The sequence below is a fragment of the Chelonia mydas genome, chromosome 19 (genome assembly GCF_015237465.2).
Source record: "Chelonia mydas isolate rCheMyd1 chromosome 19, rCheMyd1.pri.v2, whole genome shotgun sequence".
Classification (NCBI taxonomy): domain Eukaryota; kingdom Metazoa; phylum Chordata; order Testudines; family Cheloniidae; genus Chelonia; species Chelonia mydas.
In genome coordinates, this window is record NC_051259.2 from 9,909,049 (window position 1) to 9,935,184 (window position 26,136).

A 26,136-nucleotide genomic window follows, 5' to 3' on the forward strand; every position below is an offset into this window, starting at 1 on the left:
CTGCTAGGCGGCCCAGGGCTGGTGTGGCAGAGTTCTGTGCATGGTGCCTGCCTGCGATTTCCATGGCTCTACTACTGACCTTACTTTGAACTCTCTTCCCTGTTCCCCAAATTTCAAAAACGTAAAATCTGCTGTTGCTGTGGGCAGTACTTAGGATTGCTACTTCCTCTTACCTCACTAATGGTTTCTCTATCAAGAGCTAACACCCCTTGTTGCAAAAATTCTCTTCCTTTAGTCCAGTTCTCTTCTGATAATTCTCTAGCCTGATCCTGCAGACTGGGGGTCAGTTGATCAGTGTACATGGACATCTTCCACTCTTAATTTTTTTTTTTTAATTCCCTTGATCATAAATTGAAACTGTTCCCACAAATCACATGCAGGCTATAACAGACACATGTTTTATCTATCTTAAGTGTGGAATCATGCTCTAAAATTGCTATTTGGGGCTAAGAGGAGTAAAACATGGGTTGGTCTGCCCCTGTATCTTCACAGTAGCATACTTGTTCTTTCCTGTAGAAAACATGCAAAGGTTTATTAGAAGACCAGTCAACCTCAGCTTTATTTAAAACAACTCTTCAGGAAGCATTGCTTTCTGGTCACTTCCTCTTGCCACCTACTGATCTGAAGTAGATCACATGAGCATAATTCTATACTCTTACTGGAAACTGCTTCAAACTCCTTCCTAGTGCCAGAGATGCTCCAGAGTGCAAGGCCTGAATGCACTTGAGTTCCTGTTGCTCCTAGTGAAAACGCTGAACATCTAGGGCTCTTCTTAAAAACTGCAGCCCGCGAATAAAGACACTGTCTACACTCAGTGCCCAGACTGCACATGGTATGATTCCTTTTCCCAACAACTACCGCAAACCTTCAGTTGCACATTGTCTGGCTTGTGGCATAACCCACTGCTGAAATGTGGCTTCTCGGGTAAGGGGCAAGAATCCCACTTTAAGAGCATGCTGAAATGACAGCCGATGTCTCTCTTCAAACAGCAGCTTTTCACGCTATCGGTTTCCTGTTTATGAAACTCCGATCCTTCCTCACTCTCTTGCTGTAACTGATGCTCTGTTGCCAGCACTCTACAGGATGTGTGAGCAGATCTCAACAGCAGACAAAGGCAGTTCCAGTTATTCTGATTAAAATTAGAGCAAGCATGGTGCCTCTTTTTTTTTTCCCCCAACAATTTACAGAGCTGACGTTAGAATCATGATCAGCTGACGAAATCTAATTTGCAGTAACTTTAAACTGTGTGCTGTGGGCTGTCGTCTTTACTATTACTACTCCTGGGCTGGGGTGAGGGCAATAGCAGAAGTTCCCCTAGTAGTTATGGACAGTTCTGGGCTGTGTGTTCTAACTTCAGTCTTGCGGTTTGATGTGCCTTAAATAGTACTTGTAGAACTAGACTTGAATTGCTAAATGCTGGTGGTAATTAACATCTGCCTTCACTTAAAAACAGACTCCCATTATTTAATTAAATTAAAGCAGTGGGAAATTGCATGTTGCACTTTCAGGCAACGCTTGTCCTCTCTTCCTACCACTTCTATTTGGACAGGAACGCTTGATCATAGTTAATATTTCTGACTCTGCTAAGACTATTCTAGTCATTAGGTTTAGCACCAATAGGCTTTTTTCCTGCTAGTGCAAATATTGAAATCCCTGTCAAAAATTCAGAAACTGCCATTTACAAGAGAAGGGCAGCCATGCTTGTCTCCTCTGTCTGTTAGCAAGGAGAAATAATGCATGTAATTGTCCTTGAATTGAGATGCCAGCAACCTCTCTGCTGCCTTGGTAGAAGGGAGAAGCAAACTGCCCACTTGCTAGCCTTGTGTGTGAAAGGGATTAATAACTAATGCACAAGATAGAAAACTGACTTGAAGAGGTTTGATGAAACAATCTTCAAACCGGGTACCCATCATCTACCTTCGGGCCATCACAGCAACCCCTCAAGAGCTGCCTTTCCCACTGGTGTGAGATTTGGGTGCTCAGACTTGGACTTTGGCCCGAGTCTGATTTGTTCTTGGTACTAGGTGAATTGTTATATAAGGAATGATGGTGCTAGGTGGCTTAACCACCATGGAGTTGGGTGTACCTCACTAGAAGTCAAGCCGGTGCTGTCTGCTTTTGGAAAGATGGCTAAATGGAACCAATCCCCCCCCAAGAGAGCTCTGCCTTACAAAGTTTTGTTTATCGGAGTGTGGCATGAGCAAGCCACAGGGCTGCTGATGGTATCATTTGTGAGATACATTGCACTGACATTAGCAAAACTACTGTGTAACTTTCTACCCCAGATAGTCTCCTGTCAGTGTTTTTGCACATCTGAAATACAGAAGGCCTCCACGCTTGGGAGCTAGAAGTGAGCATGTGACACAAGTCATGCACAAGTGGTCACCTCTCTTCGCAGTGAATTTGAGCAAGCCTGGATGTGATCAATATTAGTGAATGCATATGATCCATAATAACCTCATAGAATCATAGAATATCAGGGTTGGAAGGGACCTCAGGAGGTCATCTAGTCCAACCCCCTGCTCAAAGCAGGACCAATCCCCAATTTTTGCCCCAGTTCCCTAAATGGCCCCCTCAAGGATTGAACTCACAACCCTGGGTTTAGCAGGCCAATGCTCAAACCACTGAGCTATCCCTCCCGCAACCTGCAATATCATAGTGTGTAATTTGGCCCATAAGCATGTGAGGAGAGATCTGCAGGATTGTGAAAATGCCTTCTGTGACAGGAAAAACTTCACGCTCACCTCTTAACAGATCCACTTACGGGAGCCCAAAGGGCCCAATCTTGAGAGGTATGGATGGCCTGCAACTCCTGTTCCTTTCAAAGGACTATGCTACGTTCAGAAAAATAATCTCTCCCCCTCTGACGGAGGCCCATTGGTGCCAATGGGCAAGGGTTTCCTGTTCTTTACAAACAAGTCCTGTCCCAGACCTGACAAACTCAGTACACCTAATGCACCGCTTTCACTGTATTTATCCATGAGGGGTAGCCTGTGAGGTCTCTACTGAAATCTTGTAACTTATCAATACTCATAATTACCTTGTGAGATGTGTGTATGGGTAACATTTAAGGAATAATGTAACTATATTGAAAATTATGCTTTATGGTCTTAGAGTAAAAGTTAGGCACTAGGGAATCACATGTCTCAGTGATAAGCCCATTAAGGTGGGAGAGAATTGTCACTCTTTCCTGGTCAGCCGGTGACATAATGCAAGGTTCAACTGCCTACCCTTGCCCTATTCCAGAAGAGTCAATGGAAAACCATCAAAGACAACGGCAAACAACCAAAACCACTTGGAGGTAAAAGAAACATTATAGCAGACAGGGGATTGTGTGATCTGTGAAAAAAGACACAAGCCTGGTTCAGTATATGAGAGAGTAGAGAGATCCCCTCTGGATCCATTCACTGAGGAGACATCTTCTGGAGCGGGAGGTGTTTCATGAAAGAGTGGATCCTGGTTCATGTGAAGCCAGCCAGCAACGCAACAGACTGAATTTTGGGGAGGAAAACCTACTTTATTAGATAAGAAAGGCAACTATTAATAAAGTGTAGGCCCTAGTTTGTCTATTATATAGGACTGTCGATTATTCGCAGTTAACTCACGTGATTCACTCAAAAAAATTAATCGCGATTTAAAAAAAAAATTAATCATGATTAATTGTAGTTTTAATCTATTGTTTAACAATGCGAATACTAATTGAAATGTATTAAATATTTTGGATGCTTTTCTACATTTTCATATACATTGTTTTCTGAGTTGTAATTGAAATCAAAGTGTATATTTGATTACAAATATTTGCACTGTAAAAATGATAAACAAAAGAAATAGTATTTTTCAATTCACCTCAGACAAACACTGTAGTGCAATCTCTTTGTTGTGAAAGTGCAACTTACAAATGTAGATTTTTGTTTTGTTACATAACTGCACACAAAACCAAAACAATGTAAAACTTTAGAGCCTACAAGTCCACTCAGTCCTACTTCTTGTTCAGCCAATTGTTAAGACAAATAAGTTTGTTTACAATTACAGGACATAGTGCTGCCCTCTTCTTATTTACAATGGCACCAGAAAGTGAGAAAAGGCGTTCACATGACACTTTTGTAGCTGGCGTTGTAAGGTATTTACATGCCAGATATGCTAAACATTCGTATGCCCCTTCATGCTTCGGCCACCATTCCAGAGGACATGCTTCCGTGCTGATGACGCTTGTTTAAAAAAATGTGTTAATTAAATTTGTGACCAAACTCCTTGGGGGAAGAACTGTGTGTCCCCTGCTCTGTTTTACCTGCATTCTGCCATATATTTCATGTTCTAGCAGTCTCGGATGATGACCCAGCACATGTTCATTTTAAGAACACTTTCACAGCAGATTTGACAAAACGCAAAGAAGGCACCACTGTGAGACTTCTAAAAATAGCTACAGCACTCGACCCAAGGCTTAAGAATCTGAAGTGACTTCCAAAATCTGAGAGGGACGACGTGTGGAGCATGCTTTCAGAAGTCTTAAAAGAGCAACACTCCGATGCGGAAACTACAGAACCCAAACCACCAAAAAAAGAAAATCAACCTTCTGCTAGTGGCATCTGACTCAGATAATGAAAACGAACATGCGTTGGTCTGCTCTGCTTTGGATTGTTATCGAGCAAAACCCATCGTCCGCATGGATGCATGTCCCCTGGAATGGTGGTTGAAGCATGAAGGGACATATGAATCCTTAGCACATCTGACATGTAAATATCTTGCAACGCCGGCTACATCCATGCCATGCGAACGCTTGTTCTCACTGTCGGGTGACATTGTAAACAAGAAATGGGCAGCATTATTTCCTGCAAATGTAAACAAACTTGTTTGTCTGAACAATTGGCTGAAGTAGGACTGAGTGGACTTGTAGGCTCTAAAGTTTTACATTGTTTTATTTTTGAATGCAGTTATTTTTTAATATCCAAAAATATTTAAAGAAATGGTATTTTTTTTATTGTTTAATATTTTTAATCACTTATTAGCCCTAGTATTATGATTTTGTTTTGTATTGTAACCATTTTGTTTCTGTTACTCTCTGGTTTCTAGTGAAGTCTCTATTCTTTCGTAAACCTTCTTTTTGTTTTATTGTAAGTGCTAACAAGCGCTGTGCCTTACACAGGAGTGGTAAACTGGGGTAGCCGGCTCCTTTGAGGGCAGAGGATCTGAGATTCCTGTGAGTAGCCAGCGTTGGGGGCTGGGTATCACAGGTAAATGCTTCAAGGGGACTCGGGGACTGAGGAGCTCCTTTTATTCACCTGCCAGGCAAAGACAGGCTGACAGAGCCTGGAGGGGAGTGCTTGAGTGGCTGACAGGCTGGTGATGTTAGGGAGCTGACACCCAGCTACCACAGGCAAGCCTCCTTCTCGCTGGGGACGGGGGGTGTAAATAGGTGATTCAGTCACGGGTATCCTGAATACTGTCACACCCTTGCCCTGTCCAATGGAGATACAATCCGCTGTGTAAATTAGACCTACATGCACATGGGCAGCACATCATTTGGATTCTCTGAATTGGGCTTCACAAATCAGCATCCCATTAGGGGTCATGTGCCTTGACTAGTGCTTTCATTTGGCTGCTGGTGTTGTGCAGTGAGCACTCGCTGTAATTTCCCCATAGAAAACCACAGTTTCCTTTTGTGCTGAAACTCCCAAAATACATCCAAGTGACATAGCTACTACTGGGGGTTCTTGTGCTGGTGTCCGTGCTGGGGAGAGCGCTAGATCAGAAGCTCCCTTGCAAACTATGGGAGAGTAGCCATCTGGAGCTTTGGAGATGCTGAGGCTGCTCTTTCGCACCAAACCAAGGATCCAGGAGGCAAGTGCCGTGGTCTCTTTATCAGTTCTGTGTTCAGTATCGTGTTTTCTATTTCACAGGATCAAAGGCGGAAGTCAGAGACTTGCAAGACTCTAGAGCCGGCCAGGCTGCATTTAATTTACTGTATTGTGTATTCTCTTTTGAAAGTGCCTTTCTGATGATAAAGGCCATGGTGTCCTCTCCTGAGGACTCTTCTCTGTACTGGCATAGTTTGGGAGTGGCTTGGAACATGACTGAAGCAACGGTGGAACAAAAAGATCCCTCAGATTATGGTCCGTGATGCATGAAAGCAGGATGCAGAAAACATAACACGAAATAGCATCTCGTTCTCACCGCCTGTTTCCAACATTCAGACTCAAATATATCAGCTACCAAGGTTATCAAACACACACGTGGTCTTTTGCCACTTTTGTTTCTAAAGCTCTTTATATAAAGAAGGGGAGAGAGAGAGGAGTCAGGAGAGTGCATTTTGAACTGGTATCGTGGGAAGAGATGACAAATTATATCCTGAGACCCTTGCAGTACAAACTGTTTTAGGCTTGACTAAGTGATTTGCTTAGTACTAAAGCAGCTCTAAGATGTTTCAGTTCAAAAGAAACTCGGTCTTCTCCTCTCAGACTTGAAGTAACTTCCTGGTTTCAAACCTGACTGGGTGAGGAGGAGTATTCTGGGAGTAGCAGCAAATGCTAATCTCCCACTCACACAGGGGATCTCTGTAAATGACTTCTCCTGAATTTGCAGAGGCCTGCAAAATATTCTGCTTCGGGTTGCCAATTTTGGTTGGACCTATTCCTGGAGATCTCATCACTTGACATAATCTTTAATTCCTGGAGACTTCAGGACAATCCTGGAGGGTTGGCAACCTTAATTCCACTGCAGTCCCATGATAATGCAACCTGCTGCTTATGTGAGCTAGTGTGCATAGTTTGCAGGGGCTCCACTCTACTAAGGGAGACTTGGTTTAAAAAAAAGTGCACCCAAATGAACACACTGCTTAAGGAAAGTGGTCAGAGCAAAGGATAGGGTATCGGGAGAAGAGTTGTAAAAGAACTGTTCCATCACTGATGTGTGTGACTTTAACCTCTGCATCTTTCCTTATTTGTAAATGGGGGACAATGTTTGTCCATGTGTGGCTGTTGTGAGGTTTTGAAGCACCTGCTGGAAGTTAGTGAAAGGCTCTGGTGGCGATTGTTTTTCTTCAGCTGTGAATGGCAACTCTTGGCCGGGGCACGGAATTTGCGCCATCATGGCAGAGGCTGGGCCAGTCAGTCTCTTCGCTACGGGTACATCCGCACTTCAGGCTGGACGTGTAAATCCCACTTCAAGGAGATCTACTTGTGCCAGCTCAGTGAGCGCTAGTGTGTGGAAAACAGCGTGGCTGCAACGGCACGGGTGACAGGAGGAGCTAGGGAGCTCAGCCTTCCTGCTGCTGTGCCAAGCAGCTGTAGTAATGGGGTCATGTGGGAGGAGAGGTGAAAACAAGGCCCCCGTACCCTGTAGTCAGCTTCTTCCCAGGCTTCAAATGTCTCCCTTATTAAAAATGTTAAGGATCTCTTTTTGGTGATGCTCTCCCAAGGCTTTTTTTTTTTTCCTCATTTTCTCTTCATAGCTATTACTTACTTCAGATTTTTTGGACAGTAATCCTGTTTATGGGTGCAGAGTTGGGGAGGTTTCTCCTTTCGACCTGTGGTCAGAGGACCTTGAAACTGTAACTCTGATTATCCAAAATGCTGGGCCACAAGCTCCCACACCCCACCCTGTGACGCTACCTAACCGCATCAAGAGAAAGCAGAAGTAGCATTCGAGTGTCTTTCTTTAAAAAACACATTATGTGGCCATGCTACAGGAGGCTCCACCCCTACTCTGCAACTTGCGAATTAAGCCCCATGGAGGGAAATGCATCACATCTGGGAGATTTTTTTTATTTTTATTTAAACTTCAGCTCATCCTCTCAAAGCTGGCTGAAAAAGCACCCAGCTGTGATAGTGAATCTATATGTACATGAGTTAACCTCTTGGAGATACAACAGGCTTTGGGATCTAATCTCTGACCTTCCAAAACTCAGGCTCTTCAAATGTAACCTTCTTGTCTGAAATCTGTCTGCCGGTGTTTCTGTGGGGGCAAAGCAGAAGGAACAGCTTTTGAACCAGGGCATGGTTAAACCTTCCTCAAACAGTTACTCTATCTCTCAACAAAAGAAGGCTGCCTAGAACTGGATGAGCATCAGGTTAAAAGGCAATTGGATGAGTGCTTCTCATGTCGCCCTTTGAGATGAGATCTAATAGCTGGTCTGGAAACAGACCATGAGCCCAGAGCCAGACCTACTCTCTTCCTGCAAGATGTGATGCACTTGTTTGTATTCCTACTAGCTGGTGTAGGAGCACTGATTCCCACTCAGATGAGAATCCATTTCTCAGCTGGTAAGAGCTGAGCAAGAGTACAGGTCCCAATTTCTGCTGTTCTCCTGAATGTCCATCAGTGTAACTCTACCCAAGCAGAGAGCTGCTGTGGAGTTACACCAGGTGTGACTGAGAGCAGCATTTGGCCCTGGGCAACCGGCCCCTTTAAGGGAAAGCAGAACCAGCCCCGCCTGTGCCATAATTAGCTGTATGTATAACTATGGCATGGGTGAGGCTGGTCCCATTTTCCTTTAAAGAGGCCAGTCATCCTGTGAAGACCTAGGAGCTTAATTTTCTTTCTCCATAGCCGCAGTGATCCTGTGACCTTGGGAGGCATGCAGGATTCGCTTCTGACGTTCTCGCGCCCCTCTCCCACCTGCTATGCAAAGGAGTCTGTAAAGAACTCTTAAACCTACTGGACCCTTCTTTCCTGGCAGTACCAACATGGCTCTGAATTGCCTCTTGGGAGGAATGTTACTGGGAGTGCTATCTTGTGACTTTGTAAATAGCTTGCCTGCTTCTATTAAACAAATGCATGAGGAAAATGTTTACTGAGCATCACAGACCCTTTGTGCTGACACTCATTTGCTATTCCACAGGCAAAATCGGACATATCTTGGATAGAGAAAGACGTTGTAGACTCAGCAGATAAGGTAAGAGAGCCCGTTGCAAACACAAGGCTTGAGGAGACTTGTGTCTTTTCATTCACACTTTATCATATGATGAGATTCTCTGACAGTTTATTACAGTATAGGATTTGAGCTCATATTTGAGTTGTGAATCATTCTCTTCCTCTGACGCCTGTGCTGGCTTTGCACACCTTTAACACTGTCTGAACTGTACTTGTGTGTCTGATTTTGCTGAAGTTCACAAGCAGGTGTTAGCAACGTGCACAAGTCCCTCTCTGAAAAGTCTTTTATGGCACATGTTTTCTGGCCAAATGACAGAGTTGCTAATATGGAAGGCGACAGACATGAGTCACTCGCTCATGTGACCTTGTGATCATGTCTTCACCCTTCCCCAGCCCACCCCATGTTGTAGTCATCAACTGATGTACTCTTACATTGTCTTTGGGGCAGAAGGCACCATTTTGTGTGGTTGTTAAGGCACTCTGCCCATCTCTGCCTCTGCGTGATGTACTATTCTCCAATAAGCTAGCTGCCCTGGGAGGGAAGAGGATTGCATTTGTATCCATGCTAACAGTTTAGCAGTAACTGTTCACATTCAGTTCTTGAGCAGAGCGATGGCTACTGTGTCCACCAGAAATAACTGACCCAATGCAACCCTTAGTCATTCTTGACACTCTTTCTTTATAATTACCTAACTCGTAGATCTAGTAGACCTCAGAGCTCTTTACGAAGGAGGTCAGTGTCATTAACTTCGTTTTACAGATGTTGAGTGCAAACTCTGGCCTTGATTGCCGCTCACGCTGGGGACCTGGCTGAATAAAGTAGTGTAAATCAGAATCAGGCACCTAGACTTTTTCCAGTGACAACTGACAGCATCTGGACTGTAGCAAGGATTTGCTATGGCCCGTTGCTCGGGATCTTTCCTACTGAACCTGCTGTCCCAGACCCCTGACTCCGCTACCTGTTGTGTCTTTGGAGCAAAGCCCATCTTGGTCTAACTCACTTGTACAGTGTGTGGCACAATGGGGCCCTCATCCCTGACTGGTGTTAATGCAACATAAATAACAGTCATTTCCTCCTTTCATTATCAGTTACCAAAGAGCGTGGTGTGTGCGTGGTGAGGAGGAGAAAGGTCAGAAGTGGTCATAGACTCAGACTAAAATCCCAACTCCAAACACCCCCAGAGCCTTGGGGTATTTCCAGAAGCGAACGGAGACAGGCTCATGTCTTCTTGCAAGCTAGGCTAGTTTTAAAGCAAAAAAAAAAAAAAAATTAGCTTGGAACAGAGAAACATAACTGGAGGGAATAACTCTATGCTCGCTTGGGGAGTAACATGCCCACTTAGCCCAGCATGCGGGGCTATGAAAAGGGAACATGGAGAAGAGGGAGTGGGAATGTTAGATGGGGTGGGATCTGAGTTACCCAGGAAAGAATTTTCTGTAGTATCTGGCTGGTGAATCTTGCCCATATGCTCAGGGTTTAGCTGATCGCCATATTTGGGGTCGGGAAGGAATTTTCCTCCAGGGCAGATTGGAAGAGGCCATGGAGGTTTTTCACCTTCCTCTGTAGCATGGGGCACAGGTCACTTGCTGGAGGAGTCTCTGCTCCTTGAAGCTCAGACATAGGTGAGGTTTTTCGCGGGAGTGGGTGGGTGAGATTCGGTGGCCTGCGTTGTGCAGGAGGTCAGACTAGATGATCATAATGGTCCCTTCTGACCTTAGTATCTATGAAAGGAGGCTGGTGTGTTTTTTGTAGTTTTTTAAATCCGAACAATCGCTCCCATCCTGTACGTAAATTTGGACAATGATGGGACGACAGGGCTACTCTGTCTGCCACAACACTCCGTTAACCTCTGTTCTGTTCCTGTTTGCAGCTCCTTGAGCCCTGGCCTCTGCAGAACCATGGCTAGTTGCTTACTTATAATCTTCAGAGGTGCCTTCTAAATATCATGGATAGGATTCCGGGAAGGGATTAGGCAAAGCCGCCTCCCCTTTGATAGAAGGCATCCTTCTCTTGGCTGTGCAAGAGTTGTATGTGTGGAAATCTACAGACCAAATTTATCACTGAATTCAGTGTGGTTATATAAGGGGAGTAACCCCCAGATGGATCTGATACTAAATTCTCTTCTCCATGCCCAGTCAGAGGGGCAAAGATGCATTTGCAGATCTTCTAGGCAGTATTGTTATCACTGTACAGGCTCTTCTTAATGTGGGGCTTTTATCTCTTGTTCAAAATGTAAAGAACGCCTCAAAATATTCCCCCTTTGTGGGAATTCCCACATAAACTCAGACTACCTAGAGTAGACCCTGCAGGGTCGAGCAGAGAGAGTGAGTCTTCTCTGAATAGAGAGGAGTCAGATCTGAGCAAGAAGCTGAGAGGTGTAAAAACCAGCTGCAAGTGCTTCGGCTGGGGAGTGGGAGTGTTAACCTGCTTAGCTGTGAGAGTCGGAGACTGCTGCCTTCACTGCGCATCTGCCAGTGGGGCTTTAACCACCTGCAGCTCCTCCAGCCTGTGACTCTAAAACCTGAAGCCTGTCTCAAGTCCTCCATGAAGCAGTGTGTATTCCAGCAGCCTGCCATGCTCCCCTAGAGCCCCTGGTAACTGGGGATGTGTCATGCTGAACGGGATGGACCATGGAGAGGGACCCCAAGTTTCCTCGCATCTGTGCCTTTCTCACACTGTGGCACAGGAAACACCGAGCAAAACCCTGCAGCCTGCAACTGCCTGCCCCAGGCCAGCTCTCCAGCTCGGTTAGTACTGCAGCTAGCTTTCTGGAGGATGCTGTGGCTTCAGCTTGTGTTTGTAACTGCTCACTTCAACTGGACTGATGTTGGTTGGGTTAACAGTCCCTGCAATTTGTGGATGCAGCCTTCTGGGTCTTCCCTCTTTCCTTCCTTTCCTGCAAGGTAACTTTGGCTTAATAGCATTGGAGAAGGAAAGTTCCTTCACCCTGGTATAAAGCCGGTTAATGCTACTGATCAGTGTGGTGATAATGCACTTGTTCTCGTCTGGCTGCTGCGATTGTTCCTACTGGCCAGTGTTGTGACTTGCTTATTATACCCGCTTCTTGTCTGGCTTGCAACTGACCAAGTTATGGAATCTGATCTTCTGACTAATGCTCTAAACAGTCATGATGTTGTCTGCCTTGCAGTAGTTTTGTAGGTTAATGGACTAGACAGGCAAAAACATTTTAAAAACACCCCTTTTTATAGGGGAGCTGTTAGCTGATCTCTGAAGCTTCATCTCGAAATGTGATCAATTTCGGTCTCCTTGCAAATGCCAATTTTTCCCCGAGTTCGTATATTCACTGAGCTGCTTTAGTTGCCAGGCTCTCTATGCAAATCTTTCCCTGCCTGACAGCCTTGAGACACAACTATAGCAGTGAAAACCCATCTAGGACTAAACAAGTTGGGGCTTATTGTTGGCTAGATATACTGAAGTTAAGATCATTCGCACAATTGTACTGTACCTCCTTTGGAAGGACTTGGAACAGCAGCTATTGGGTGTACATGGAACTGTTCCTACCGTAGTGAGTCCCTCAGTTTTAATGAAGGAATATAGAGGAGCATAAATGCCTGTGTGTAAAGGAAATATTCATTTAAAATTGATCTACTAGGCAGACAATATAACTTGGTAATAAACTTAACCTAACCCAATCAGAGTCAATATTTTTTTCTCCTTACTGTTTTCATGAAACTCCAGTTTTTGTTTCTCTATTCTACAGTTGAGCCTAACTTTAATACTACTTCCTTGATGTTGAACTGGGTCATTAAGCTGTCCAGAATTCTGACTATTTTTGTTCTTTCGTGTTAATGGGAACTCTGTTGGCCATATCTTTTTCCTTTGATTATGAGCAGCAAATAGTACTGCTGAGGTCCAGAAGAGTGACTCTGGCCACAAAAGTAGTGTGCTGGAAATGAAACTCTCTACAGTCTGACAAAATAGACTTGTCAGAACAGCGTGTGTTCAGTCCTAATGCTGAGGCTTGTACTCCTAGACTGAAGGTTTTCTCCAGTACCTTTCATGACATTCCCCAAATAGCTTGGTGTTTCTGGGTCCTTTTTCAGGTGGTTTGGGTGCCATGCTTTAGCAACTGGGAGATAGTGTCATAGGGCCCCTTGCTCATTTCAGTCCAAATCAGCTTGATGATGAAAAGCTGTTCCTAGAGAATGGTTTTTCATTGGCATGGGAAAGGAGTTGGTGATTGAGTCCCTAGTGGACAGCTGCCAGCAATGGAAAACCCACAAACTCTGTTGACCATTTTATGGACAGTCTCTGCATAGAAGCTTAGGACTGAGTTTTGGAGACAATACCTTTCTTGCCTCTAGTTTGATCCCTCCAGAAGAGGGTTGAGACAGGCAGGAGAATGACGGGGAAGTTGGCCCTGCTGCTGCTCTTGCTGGACCTGGGGGGGCGGGGTGTGTGTGTGGGTGTGTGTGTGTGTGTAAAGGCTTCAGTTAGTACCAGAATTCAGTGTCTACTGTCTGTTTTTGAGAGAACAGAGCTGCCCGATAATATGAAAACAAAGGCACTTCCTAGTCTACAGAAAACAAAGCTCATCAGCTAGAAAGAAAAGGCTGCACTACTTAGGTAGGCAACCACATCCTTGTGTGCATCTCCCCGCTTCCGGAGAACCTTTTCAGAGAGGGTGGAGGCAGCTCTGGAAAGGAAAGCAAGCTAGTGCCCAAACTACCCAGCAGCACCATCCTCTCGGGTGGTGGTTAAACTTGATTTAAATACTGTTCTATTTAAAACCTGTAGGGACTAAACCGTACAAAACTGGGTTTGTACATAGGGTAGAATTGTTGTTTCTAAGCCTGACTTAGTCAAGTTGTTAACAGTCAACTAAAAAGTATTAGGAAGTCAGGGACGCTTTTAAACCCAGTGTCTCTGAGCCCTGCTGTAGATTGGGTCTTCAGTGTGCTCCAGAACATAATTCCCAGACCAGAGGTCCAGCTCACTGAGTTTCCATATGCTGGCGAATTTCAGGTGAAGCCATGCAAATACAGATTTTTCTGGTTCACTGGCAGTGCTGAAAAATCAAAAACAAATGGGGCATCAAACAATATTTTTTTGTTTAGATTTTGAGAAGTTTTAAGCATTTTTTACGTTAAAATTAATGGAAATTTTGAAAGTCATTTCAAAACCAGATTGAACTGTTTTGTTTAGAAAATGTCAAAACAATGTTTCGGAGGGCAGGTTTTGACATTTTTAAAGGCTTCTTTGACTGGAACAATTCTGAAAAAAAATCATAAAATATTTTGGTGCTGCCAAATCTGTTTGGTTTTTTTTGTTTTTTTTTTTGGTCCCCAAAAAGATGTTTTTAGTCAAATTTTGCCTGGGTCTAGTATTGGGTGCTTCGTTTAATTTAAAAAAAATTACAATTATGAAGTAATTTGACTATAAGTAAAACTCCTTCCTGTTCACACGGTGGTTAATGACCGGCTGCTTTGAAGCATGAACGCTTATGCCCCTCTTTTAATCTTTGGAGATGTTCTGATTCATATAAATGTCTAGGGATTTTTTAATTGAGCTGAATTCTTGGCCTCATAGTCTTGTAGCAGGGAGTTCCACAGGACATTTTGTTTGAGAGGTGGGGAGGGACATGTTAAATGTTGTCTTTTTAATGTCCTTTGTTGTCCTGTATTCTAGTCTTTTGAAGAAAATGTAGATGGAAGGTAGTGACTTACCTTCCTTCCACCTTTCATTATTTTCTGATCATGTCTGCTCTTGAGCTCTATAAAAGAATGTGTTTAAACAAACCATGTGTCAGATACAGACATTGGCTTCTCTATCTCCCAGAAAAGCTGAGGCTGTAAAAAAGGATCCCTATGTGCTAAAGATGCACTAAGGCTCCTGTGACAGGGCTACTCAGATTGCTGAGCAGATGGGGTTGTGTGTGTCTGACTTGCCAGCCACATCCTTGTTGTATGACGACAGTGCCGTGTGTTGGGATTTTTAGCAGTATAAACATTATTGCCACTATTGCTTTAAAAAAAACTGCTTTCAAAACTCTTATGAAATGCAGTTCAAAGACACTGAACTCTTTTCTTTAGCTAGACGCAAAGGAATCATAGAATAACAGGGTTGGAAGGGACCTCAGGAGGTCATCTAGTCCAACCCCCTGCTCAAAGCAGGACCGATCCTCAATTAAATCATCCCAGCCAGGGCTTTGTCAAGCCTGACCTTAAAAACTTCTAAGGGAGGAGATTCCACCACATCCCTAGGTAACGCATTCCAGTGTTTCACCACCCTCCTAGTGAAAAAGTTTTTCCTAATATCCAACCTAAATCTCCCTCACTGCAACTTGAGACCATTACTCCTTGTTCTGTCATCTGCTACCACTGAGAACAGTCTAGAGCCATCCTCTTTGGAACTCCCTTTCAGGTAGTTGAAAGCAGCTATCAAATCCCCCCTCATTCTTCTCTTCCGTAGACTAAACATCCCCAGTTCCCTCAGCCTCTCCTCATAACTCATGTGTTCCAGTCCCCTAATCATTTTTGTTGCCCTCCGCTGGACTCTTTTTCCAATTTTTCCACATCCTTCTTGTAGTGTGGGGCCCAAAACTGGACACAGTACTCCAGATGAGGCCTCACCAGTGTCGAATAGAGGGGAATGATCACGTCCCTCGATCTGCTGGCAATGCCCCTACTTATACATCCCAAAATGCCATTGGCCTTCTTGGCAACAAGGGCACACTGTTGACTCATATCCAGCTTCTCGTCCACTGTAACCCCTAGGTCCTTTCCTGCAGAACTGCTGCCGAGCCATTCTGTCCCTAATCTGTAGCAGTGCATTGGATTCTTCCGTCCTAAGTGCAGGACTCTGCACTTGTCCTTGTTGAACCTCATCAGATTTCTTTTGGCCCAATCCTCCAATTTGTCTCTGTATCCTATCCCTACCCTCCAGCGTATCTACCTCTCCTCCCAGTTTAGTGTCATCTGCAAACTTGCTGAGGGTGCAATCCACACCATCCTCCAGATCATTTATGAAGATATTGAACAAAACCGGCCCCAGGACCGACCCTTGGGGCACTCCACTTGATACCGGCTGCCAACTAGACATGGAGCCATTGATCACTACCCGTTGAGCCCGACAATCTAGCCAGCTTTCTATCCACCTTATAGTCCATTCATCCAGCCCATACTTCTTTAACTTGCTGGCAAGAATACTGTGGGAGACAGTGTCAAAAGCTTTGCTAAAGTCAAGGAACAACATGTCCACTGCTTTCCCTTCATCCACAGAGCCAGTTATCTGGTCATAGAAGGCAATTAGATTAGTCAGGCATGACTTGCCCTTGGTGAATCCATGCTGACTGTTCCTGATCACTTTCCTCTCCTCTAAGTGCTTCAGAACTGATTCCTTGAGGACCTGCTCCATGATTTTTCCAGGGACTGAGGTGAGGTTGACTGGCCTGTAGTTCCCAGGATCCTCCTCCTTCCCTTTTTTAAAGATGGGCACTACATTAGCCTTTTTCCAGTCGTCCGGGACTTCCCCCGATCGCCATGAGTTTTCAAAGATAATGGCCTATGGCTCTGCAATCACATCCACCAACTCCTTTAGCACTCTTGGATGCAACATATCCGGCCCCATGGACTTGTGCATGTCCAGCTTTTCTAAATAGTCCCGAACCACTTCTTTCTCCACAGAGGGCTGGTCACCTCCTCCCCATGCTGTGCTTCTCCATGGAGTGTGGCGTTTGGTAAGAGTGAAATATTTGTAAGGTGCTAGGGTATTTGTTGAAGTCCTTCTAGTGATTTTGCCCTGGAAGTTGCAAGCAGGAGATGCTTGTGTTATGGGATCAGTCCTGCTTCCCAAGAGCTTGTAGTTGTATTTGAACAGATGAGGCTTTTCCTCTGCTCTGGAAGTTTAGTCTTCCTCATCCATGTGTTTTTTATTTCAGGATGAAGGTATCGTGAAAGAAATTAACATCACACACCATGTGAAGGAGGGCTCTGAGAAGGCTGATCCTTCGCAGTTTGAACTTCTCAAAGTTCTGGGCCAAGGCTCTTTTGGCAAAGTAAGTTTGCTTCTTACTGTATCTTTATATGTCATTTAAATCTATTTTGGGGCCAGGAGATGGGAGAAGTGCACCTGGCTTCACGATTCCCACCAGCTCATAGCTGGAATAACAATTTGACTGAGTTTCTTCTGAGACCGGGTGCTGCTGCAGGAGCAGTCTGCTCCTAGAGGTCCACTCTTGCCGTCCTTGTGCATGCAGTGCTCTGACAAGCTCTCATTAGAAGAGGGAGGAAGGAGAGATCTTTGCTAATAAATGTACTAGGGCTGTCAAGCAATTAAAAAAAATGAATTGCAATTAGTCGCACTGTCAATAATAGAATACCTTTTATTTAAATATTTTTGATGTTTTCTACATTTTCAAATATATTGATTTCAGTTACAACACAGAACACAAAATGTACAATGCTCACTTTATATTTTTTATTACAAGTATTTGCACTGTAAAAAAACAAAGAAATAGTATTTTTCAATTCACCTAATACAAGTACTGTAGTGCAATCGCTTTATCATGAAAGTTGAACTTACAAATGTAGAATTATGTACAAAAAAAAATCTGCATTCAAAAATAAAACACTGTAAAATTTTAGAGCCTGCAAGTCCACTCAGTCCTACTTCTTGTTCAGCCACTTGTGGGGACAAACCAGTTTGTTTACATTTGCAGGCGATAATGCTGCTCGCTTCTTGTTTACAAAGTCACCTGAAAGTGAGAACAGGCGTTCTCATGGCACTGTTGTAGCCGGTGTCGCAAGATATTTACGTGCCAGATGTGCTAAAGATTCATATGTCCCTTCATTCTTCAGCCACCAGTCCAGGGAACACGCGTCAATGCTGATGACGGGTTTTGCTCAATAACAATCCACATCAGTGCGGACCAAAGCATGTTCATTATCATTATCTGAGTCTCATGCCACCAGCAGAAGGTTGATTTTCTTTTTTGGTGGTTTGGGTTCTGTAGTTTCTGCATGAGAGAGTTTCTCTTTTAAGACTTCTGAAAGCATGCTACACACCTCGTCCCTCTCAGATTTTGAATGGCGCTTCAGATTCTTAAATCTTGCGTTAGTAGCTATTTTTAGAAATCTCACATTGGTACCTTCTTTGCGTTTTGTGAAATCTGCAGTGAAAGTGTTCTTAAAATGAACATGTACTGGGTCATCATCTGAGAGTGCTATAACATGAAATATACGGCAGAATGCAGGTAAAACAGAGCAGGGGACACACAGTTCTTCCCCCAAGGAGTTCAGTTACAAATTTAATTAACGCATTTTTTTTTTTTGAGCGTCATCAGCATGGAAGCATGTCCTCTGGGATGGTGGCTGAAGCATGAAGGGGCATATGAATGTTTAGCATATCTGGCACGTAAATACCTTGCATGCCAGCCAGAAAAGTGCCATGCAAATGCCTGTTCTCACTTTCTGGTGACATTGTAAGTAAGAAGAGGGCAGCATTATCTCCTGTAAATGTAAACTAACTTGTTTGTCTTAACAATTGGCTGAACAAGAAGTAGGACTGAGTGGACTTGTAGGCTCTGAAGTTTTACATTGTTTTGTTTTTGGCGTGCAGTTATGTAACAAAACACAAATCTACTTTTGTAAATTGCACTTTCACGACAAAAAGATTGCACTACAGTACTTGTCTGAGGTGAATTGAAAAATACTATTTCTTTTGTTTCTCTTTTTACAGTGCAAATATTTGTAATCAAAAATAATATGCACTTTGATTTCAATTACAATGCAGACTACAAAATATATATGAAAATGTAAAAAAATATCCAAAATATTTAATACATTTCAATTGGTATTCTATTGTTCAACAGTGCGATTAAAACTGTGATTAATCAACAGCCCTAAAATGTAGATATTCCATGTGGCAAAGCAACATCCAGCTGCTCTCCGATTGGCTCTCTAACCATGTGGCAGGATAAAGAGAATTTAGGGATTCACCATCCCAGAGGACATGCTTCCATGCTGATGACACTCATTTAAAAAAAAAAATGCGTTAATTAAATTTGTAACTGAACTCCTTGGGGGAAGAACTGTGTGTCCCCTGCTCTGTTTTACCTGCATTCTGCTGTATATTTCGTGTTATAGCAGTCTCAGATGATTCCCCAGCACATGTTACTCTGCCCACCCTCCTCTCTCAGATTACTCTGTATTTGGGTGACTATCCAAGGCCTCCACTCACTTATACTCATGATCTTTTTTTTACCCTTTATGGAGGGGGAAGGAAGTGGCACCTAAACTCTCTCTTCTCTTGCAACCCATGAATAATCCATATCTAAAAACAATCTGCTGCATACAGTCTTGAGACTGGCCAATATTGCATTGGTCAATAGCCCAGATATCTCCATGGGTCACTGAGGATCTGACTAGGATTCTGAGCTCTATTTTTCATGCTGCCAAAAGAAATGGCCACTCTCCGATAATGAGGCCCCATTTCCCTGTCTGGATCCAGCCACTGTGGTATATGAGGACTTGGAAAGGAGGGGAAGCTGCCAGGGATGGCATTAATCATGAATGCCTGGGAGTCCGTCTTGCTGCCAAATCCACATGTCAGCAGGAAATCTCCTAGTACAGCGGGACACTAATGCGACTGCTTGGGTACTCCTGAGGCTGATATAGTCTGACACGGTACCAAGGGTGGTGACCAGTATTGGGGATTGGCTTTTTTTTTTTTTTTTTCTTAATAGGTATTGCTTTCAGTTTTGACGGTTGGAGGAAAAAAGGTGTGATGAGCAGAGGCAGGAGTGCTCTAAGGGCAAGCTTCCTTTGGAGATGGGGAGCAGGAAGGGTGAAGCATTAAAATACCCTCCCCAGGACTCTCTGGAAACCTGTAGGCTTTTGCTTGCGGAGCTCAAAGCGTTGAACTTGCTGACCCTGCAGTTCGCCGCTGTTCTGAAGTCGCATGGGGGTTTATTTGCTAGTATGCGGTAAAATTCTATCCAGACAACTTGAGTCACAAGTTGATCTCTCCTCCTGTGCATGCAGGTCTTTTTAGTAAGAAAAATCACCCCACCTGACAATGGCCAACTCTATGCCATGAAGGTCCTGAAGAAAGCAACCTTGAAAGGTGAGAAGGGCTTTCCGCGTGCTGATCCACATCTGCATCCCCAAAATGGAATGAGAAGTCGTGCTGGGAAAACTCCGCACCATTCCGTCATGATGCACCCATATCTCCCCACAGCTAGCTGACTGACTGAGGTGGGAGAGAGTAATTCAATGCTGCTCCAAGAAGGAAAGTCACTTCAGAGCTGGGACTGGGGAACCGTCTAGGTCAGACACAGTTTGGCAAGAGCTAGAGAAGCCATGGGGCTGCAGGCGGAGCCCTGTAGCTGGTGTCAGGGGCACTGTGCCGTTCTGAAGGGTCTGAACTGTGCATCTCTCTCCACAGTGCGCGATCGCGTAAGAACAAAAATGGAAAGAGACATCTTAGCTGATGTGAACCATCCCTTTGTGGTGAAACTGCACTATGGTGAGTACACAGCTAGCCTTGGGCCAGAGGAACGGCAGAGCCAGTGTGTGGCAACAGCCCTGAATAATTTCTAACGGTCCACTATGCACTATTGCAGGTGCAGGGCATTGCCGGGGGGAGGTGTTCCCTAGGTGTCCAGCAACAGATTCTTGTTGAATGTGCTCAAAGCATTTTTCTCAAACACTGTCTGGAAGGGTTATGCCAATAGCAGTAATATGGGAGGAGCCTTTATCTGTCAAGTAGCCCCTGTCCCTCTTACTGCCTAGATTGCCCTGTTGTCTGTCTAAGCACAATCCCCCTAAAAATGAACTCTTCCTCTGATAGGATCTTGGTCCCATGCCCTGCCTGGTTATTGAATAGGAAAATAGAATAACACAGGAGAAGAGGATGAATTTTAAACCCTTGGGCTTTGTGTGTTCAGTGCAGTTCTATCTAAGCATAGAAGAGCAGGCGTAGCAGATGCACCTGAATCTGTTCCCTTTTGAAAGCTTAGTTTTGTCTTTTCCGTGCAGCCCCTTGGACCTGGTCTCCCCTCCCTTCCATTCCCCACCCTCCCTCCTAAGTTCAGAATTCTAGGGGGCTGAGCTCTCCATTGTGCGTGGCTCCAGAGGCAGCTGGTGCTGCAGTTACCAAAACAGCAGGGGGGATTTAAGAAGGCAGAATAACTCCTTGTGCTAGAATTTGTTCCCAGGGTTAACACTCCTACTCCTAGGAAAGGTATCGTGGGAGATTTGTGCACTACAGTGGTCGGCACCTCTTATTTCTCCTTTGCAAAAACAGCACTTCCAGTAAGTCACTGCCTCGCAGCATGCATGCATTGATTAGGCACCAATTTCAAGGGAAGAATGCCACCTACTCAATCACCAGTGCCAATTCCTGCAGCGCCTAAGTGTTCTTGGTCCTCTCCCATCCCAGTGCTGACTTTGCAGGTGATCTCATTTTGACACCCAGTCACTAGCCATATCTTTATTGAGCCTAGTGGGAATGTGGGGCATCTGGAAACCTAAAGCCACCCATCTCTGGGTGGTATCTGACATTGCCAAGCAGTCAATGAGTAGAAGGGCACTGATTCCTGCTCTGGCCTATGTTTCAGCATTCCAGACAGAGGGCAAACTCTATCTCATCTTGGATTTCTTGAGAGGAGGAGATCTCTTCACTCGGCTTTCCAAAGAGGTGAGCATGCCTTGGGATCTTGCTGGGCTGTTCATGGTGTGTGCATGTTCAGCTCTACCAGTGTAGGCAACAGTGGGTGCCTATTGCAGAGGACCACTGGTATTTGGAGCACTGTTCTCCAGCTCATTGGAAAAGAAAACAGTGGCTACATAGATGAGGTGAGCCCTGACTGGCTAGAGCTGTGTCTCTTGCTGTGTAAAATGACAGAGATGGGAACCAGTGACTCCCTTTCTCTGTCCTGCTGCAGTGTAGCTGCTTAATTGAACTGATTTGCTCCTATGGAGGAGGGGGCAAGGAAGGCGTCTAGGGATGGGAAGTTGATCTGCAAATTGAAGTGACAGGTAAAGATAATTGGAGAACAATAGCTGATGTAAATGAAGATCCTAAATTAACATCAGCTCACTGCTTAGCAACGTCTAATTGTGCTGTTTAATCTCAGGGTAGCAGGAAATACAAGTCTGAAGGGGTGAGAGGGAGCAAGTGGCTGGGTATGTTGGTGAGGGGACTTTTGGGATGGGAAACAACTTCATGGTATGTTCTTGGGAGGCTGATTTCTTATAACCCAGCTGTCTCCTCTGTCCCTCAGGTAATGTTCACTGAGGAAGATGTGAAGTTCTACCTAGCTGAGCTGGCTCTGGGGCTTGATCATTTACACAGCCTGGGAATCCTATACCGAGACCTCAAACCAGAGAAGTATGTATAGCAGAACTTTACGATGCCTCTGATTTAATGACAAAGCACTGGGCCAGCTCTTCTGCAGCTCAATCTTACGTCTGTAGTCTTTAAATGCCAAAGCATCGTCCTGTTAAGCTGAGAAAGTAGGCTGGACGAATGAGTAGCAGTAGCCTAAATCTCTTGTGTGGAAAGAGAGAAGGAGAAGAAGTCTCCAGCTTTCTCCTTCCCTTCCTACGCAGCCGGGCTGGGAACACTGGCGCAGCACTCTTGCCCTCTTCTGAGCTAGGAGAGCACCTCGTGCTAGTCTACGGCTCCCAGCTGACTCTGGCAGTAGTGGGCTATATAGTGAGCAATGAACAGTCCCCCAGGGGAGGGGCTATGCAAAAAGCAGGACCTCTGCAGAGATACACATCACTTGTGCAACTGAATAGTCCTTGCACAGAAATCGTTTGGGACCAAGTTCACATGAAGCCTGAGGGTTGGGCTCAGAATCTTGCACATCACATCAGATGACATAGACGCATTCAGAGAGAGAGAATGGATTCCAGGGGAGTATGGAATAGTAGGGCAGTTGTTTCTGACAATAACAGACTTCTTTTTAAGCTTTGCTTTTTCTTGTTGACCCAAGGACTCAGATTCTGTATTCTAGCTGACTAAAATGCTGGCTTGCTTATAATAGCAAATACTAGGGGTACTCCAAAGAGACTGTATAAAGGCTCGGGCATCAAACCCCCCATAGAGCCATCAAAGGAAAAGTAGGGGTTCTTCAAATCTCCTCTGCTATAGTGCCTACAAAAAACTTAACAGTTAGGCCGTGGGTGTGCTGAGGCAGCTGCGTGTCCTGCTGACCAGTGTTGTCTCATTGATTCCGTTTAGTCCTCTGTCTGTCCATCTGTTGTCTCTTTATACTTATATTGTAAGCTCTTTGGGGCAGGAGTGTCTTTTTGTTCTGTGTTTGTATAATGCCTAGCACAGTGGGTTCCTGATCCAGGACTGGGGCGCCAAGGTGCTACGGTATTTTAAATAATGGAGTCCTTGCACAAAGCATCCCTGTTAGGAGGGAGAGTGTAAGTGGCTGGAGGAAAGTGGGGCCATTCTCTTTGCATCATACATCTTGATGAAAGGGCTTAAACCATCGGGGCTGAAAGTGGTGGAGTTAAGATCTGTTTCTGGGGTTCTTAAAGCTTTTTAACTAGCCTCTCAGGAGCAGAAAAAAGTGCTGGATCGCTTGTTAACATCTCTGTTACGGTAATGATCATTGGTGTTTACATGCCTGTCTCTCTTCTCCCTCTCTCACAGCATCCTCTTGGATGAAGAAGGACACATCAAACTCACAGGTAAGGTGACTCCAAAAATCTTGCACTACAGCAGACTTGCAACTTGAGATACAGACATTCTTCCATGCCTGTGCTCTATTTGTAGAAAGTGGGCATGTGTTCATGGTTTTTCTCTTTTGTGTAGATTTTGGTTTGAGTAAAGAAGCCATTGACCATGAGAAGAAAGCATATTCCTTCTGTGGGACAGTGGAATATATGGCACCAGAAGTTGTGAATCGTCAGGGCCACACCCACAGCGCTGACTGGTGGTCATATGGTGTATTAATGGTATGGTAGCTAACTAGCATGTTTGAAGCCTAATTTTATGGTGGCTCTTTAAATGGTAGCTCTGGAGAGATGGTGCAATATCTCAGTGCGTTATACTGTATCTCTAACAGAGAACTATTGAACTGGGAAAGATCTAATAATCACTCCAATGTTTCCAAGCTCCCATATAAGTTACTCTGCCCAAAGCGATCAGTAGTGAAGTGCAACAAATTTCACAGGGATCAGCTACATTCATAGCTGTTCCATGTAGAATTTAGATGGCTTCTGACAATCTCTCAAGACTGTCACATTTTGTCTCATTAAGACCGCTTAAGTTTCCTGTTAAGATACTTTCATTTCAGACTGGAAGTGATGCTAGTGTTCCTTGTTTGGATCTAGACCTGCCACCTGGTGGCCATTCAATCCATGGCCCTTTCAGCTCTAAGGAGTTCTTTGAAAGACTGTGTAAATTACCATTAACCCTATTAAGGGTCAGTGTTACAGGGCTCTCTGCCTAAAGCATATTAGGATCTGCTGCTCCTAGAAACTCTCACTCAATCATTTAACCTTCTCTCTTGCTCTTCTTTCCAGTTTGAGATGCTCACTGGCTCTCTGCCATTCCAGGGAAAAGACCGTAAGGAGACAATGACCTTCATTCTCAAGTAAGAGGAGTTATTCTTCAGTGTCTCTACAGGGGCAAAGCTTGCTGCTCTGCTCCTAGGATAGGGTGACCAGATGTCCTAATTGTATAGGGACAGTCCCGATATTCAGGGCTTTGTCTTATATAGGCTCCTATTACTTCTCACCTCTGTCCTGATTTTTCATACTTGGTATCTGGTCACCCTATGCTAGGATGTCCGGAATTTTGCATCCTGGGGGTTATAACAGTTTAATGGCATTAATTTGCAAGAATTTCTATAAACAGACTTACAGAGGCCACAGTGTTAAAATACTGAGCGAAAAACTGACTCTATCTCTCATACGTCAAGGGAAGACGTGGGAAGCTAGGTGGCAGAGGAGCTGCAGTCAGCGCCTGTTTGTTTGTTTTACTTACTCATAGGTAATTGCACAATTTCTCTTCTTTCCAGAGCAAAGCTGGGCATGCCTCAGTTCCTGAGCTCCGAAGCACAGAGTCTCCTGCGAGCCCTTTTCAAAAGAAATCCAGCCAACAGATTAGGTAAGACATCTGGTATTACATTGTTTCTGGGAGCACCAGGTGCAACATCTTGGCTCCTATTGTCCAAGTAGGTCAGATACATTTGGATTTTGGCTAGGTTCTCCCGCATATCTCAGTACAGCTTGATTCCCACTAATACCCAGTCACATTGCACAGTGGATTTTTGCCTTGCTTATTTTGTTAGCAGTGGAGTGGGTATATAGCACTAAATCCAGAGTGATGTCTGTCTTCCAGGTTCTGGTACAGATGGGGCAGAAGAGATAAAGCGTCACCCTTTCTACTCCACCATTGACTGGAATGTGAGTATTGAACCTTTCTTTGCTTAAATATTGGATTCTACATGCTCTCAAACTTGCATACCAATGAAGGGGAGAGGCATGAGTCACTCGACTGACTTAGCTCTGCAATAATACAGATGCTTATAGAGTGACCGGCAGTCAACAGGCTGTGTCCTATTGTTCATCAGCTGTCAGAGTCCTTCCCCAAACCAGTGTTTGCACAAAAGGAACGGGAGTCACCTGGACGGCTGAAGTAGGAAACTGAACAGAAATCATGTTTGTCACAGTAAATACCCTACAAGTGTGAATTCAGATCAAAATGAGATCATCATCCGTCTCTTGCAGTGGAAGGATGTGGAAGCTAATCTGGGATTTAGCAGGAGAGGGATGGCCTCGGAGGTATTGGAAAATATCCTTGAGGGACAGGAATCTTCGGAAGGAATGGATCTACAGTTTGAAAGACAGAAACTGTCCTAATAGAATAATATCTGGCTGAAGCGATTGGGCCAGGATGGTTTGGTGACTAAGACTGGAACTCAGTTTCCTGCTTTACCACAGGCTTCCTGTGTAACTTTGAGCAAGTCACGTGATCTCTTGGCACCTGTGTTCCCCATCTCTACTCCTGTACCTTGGAGAGGTCGTCTGAGGACTGGCCAGTTAGTGCTTGAGGCATTCGGATACTGTGGTGATGGAGGCTATAGAAGACCTAGAAATGCTTTAGAACAGACCTCCCATGATAGTTTGAGAGGTTCCCTATCACAGCATCTTCAAGTAGCAATTCAGAAAGGCTGTGGGGAGGAAAAAACTCCCTGCCAGGAATTCCTCTAGATGTAGATGTAGGTTGTAGATGTAGATGTAGGTTCCTCTAGATGTTCCTAGATGTAGGTTTCAGGC

General features: G+C 44.5%; 1 protein-coding gene across 8 annotated transcripts in view; it reads left to right on the forward strand.

Moving 5' to 3' along the window:
- The window catches only part of RPS6KA1 (ribosomal protein S6 kinase A1), a 66,361-nt gene that overhangs the window by 33,026 nt on the left and 7,199 nt on the right, over positions 1–26,136 (forward strand). For 2 of the 8 annotated variants that reach the window (XM_043532154.1, XM_007064809.4), the window contains exons 3-13: positions 8,837–8,890; positions 16,770–16,886; positions 19,873–19,954; positions 20,276–20,356; positions 21,450–21,529; positions 22,116–22,222; positions 23,504–23,541; positions 23,666–23,808; positions 24,379–24,449; positions 24,876–24,964; positions 25,199–25,263. In XM_043532154.1, the coding sequence (XP_043388089.1) occupies positions 8,837–8,890; positions 16,770–16,886; positions 19,873–19,954; positions 20,276–20,356; positions 21,450–21,529; positions 22,116–22,222; positions 23,504–23,541; positions 23,666–23,808; positions 24,379–24,449; positions 24,876–24,964; positions 25,199–25,263 (927 nt within the window). Of the gene's footprint in view, positions 1–5,577; positions 5,839–8,240; positions 8,259–8,836; positions 8,891–11,195; positions 11,617–11,753; positions 11,773–16,769; positions 16,887–19,872; positions 19,955–20,275; positions 20,357–21,449; positions 21,530–22,115; positions 22,223–23,503; positions 23,542–23,665; positions 23,809–24,378; positions 24,450–24,875; positions 24,965–25,198; positions 25,264–26,136 lie in introns of those variants that run through there. The other 6 variants (XM_043532156.1, XM_043532155.1, XM_027827200.3 and 3 more) reach the window with 5 other exon arrangements.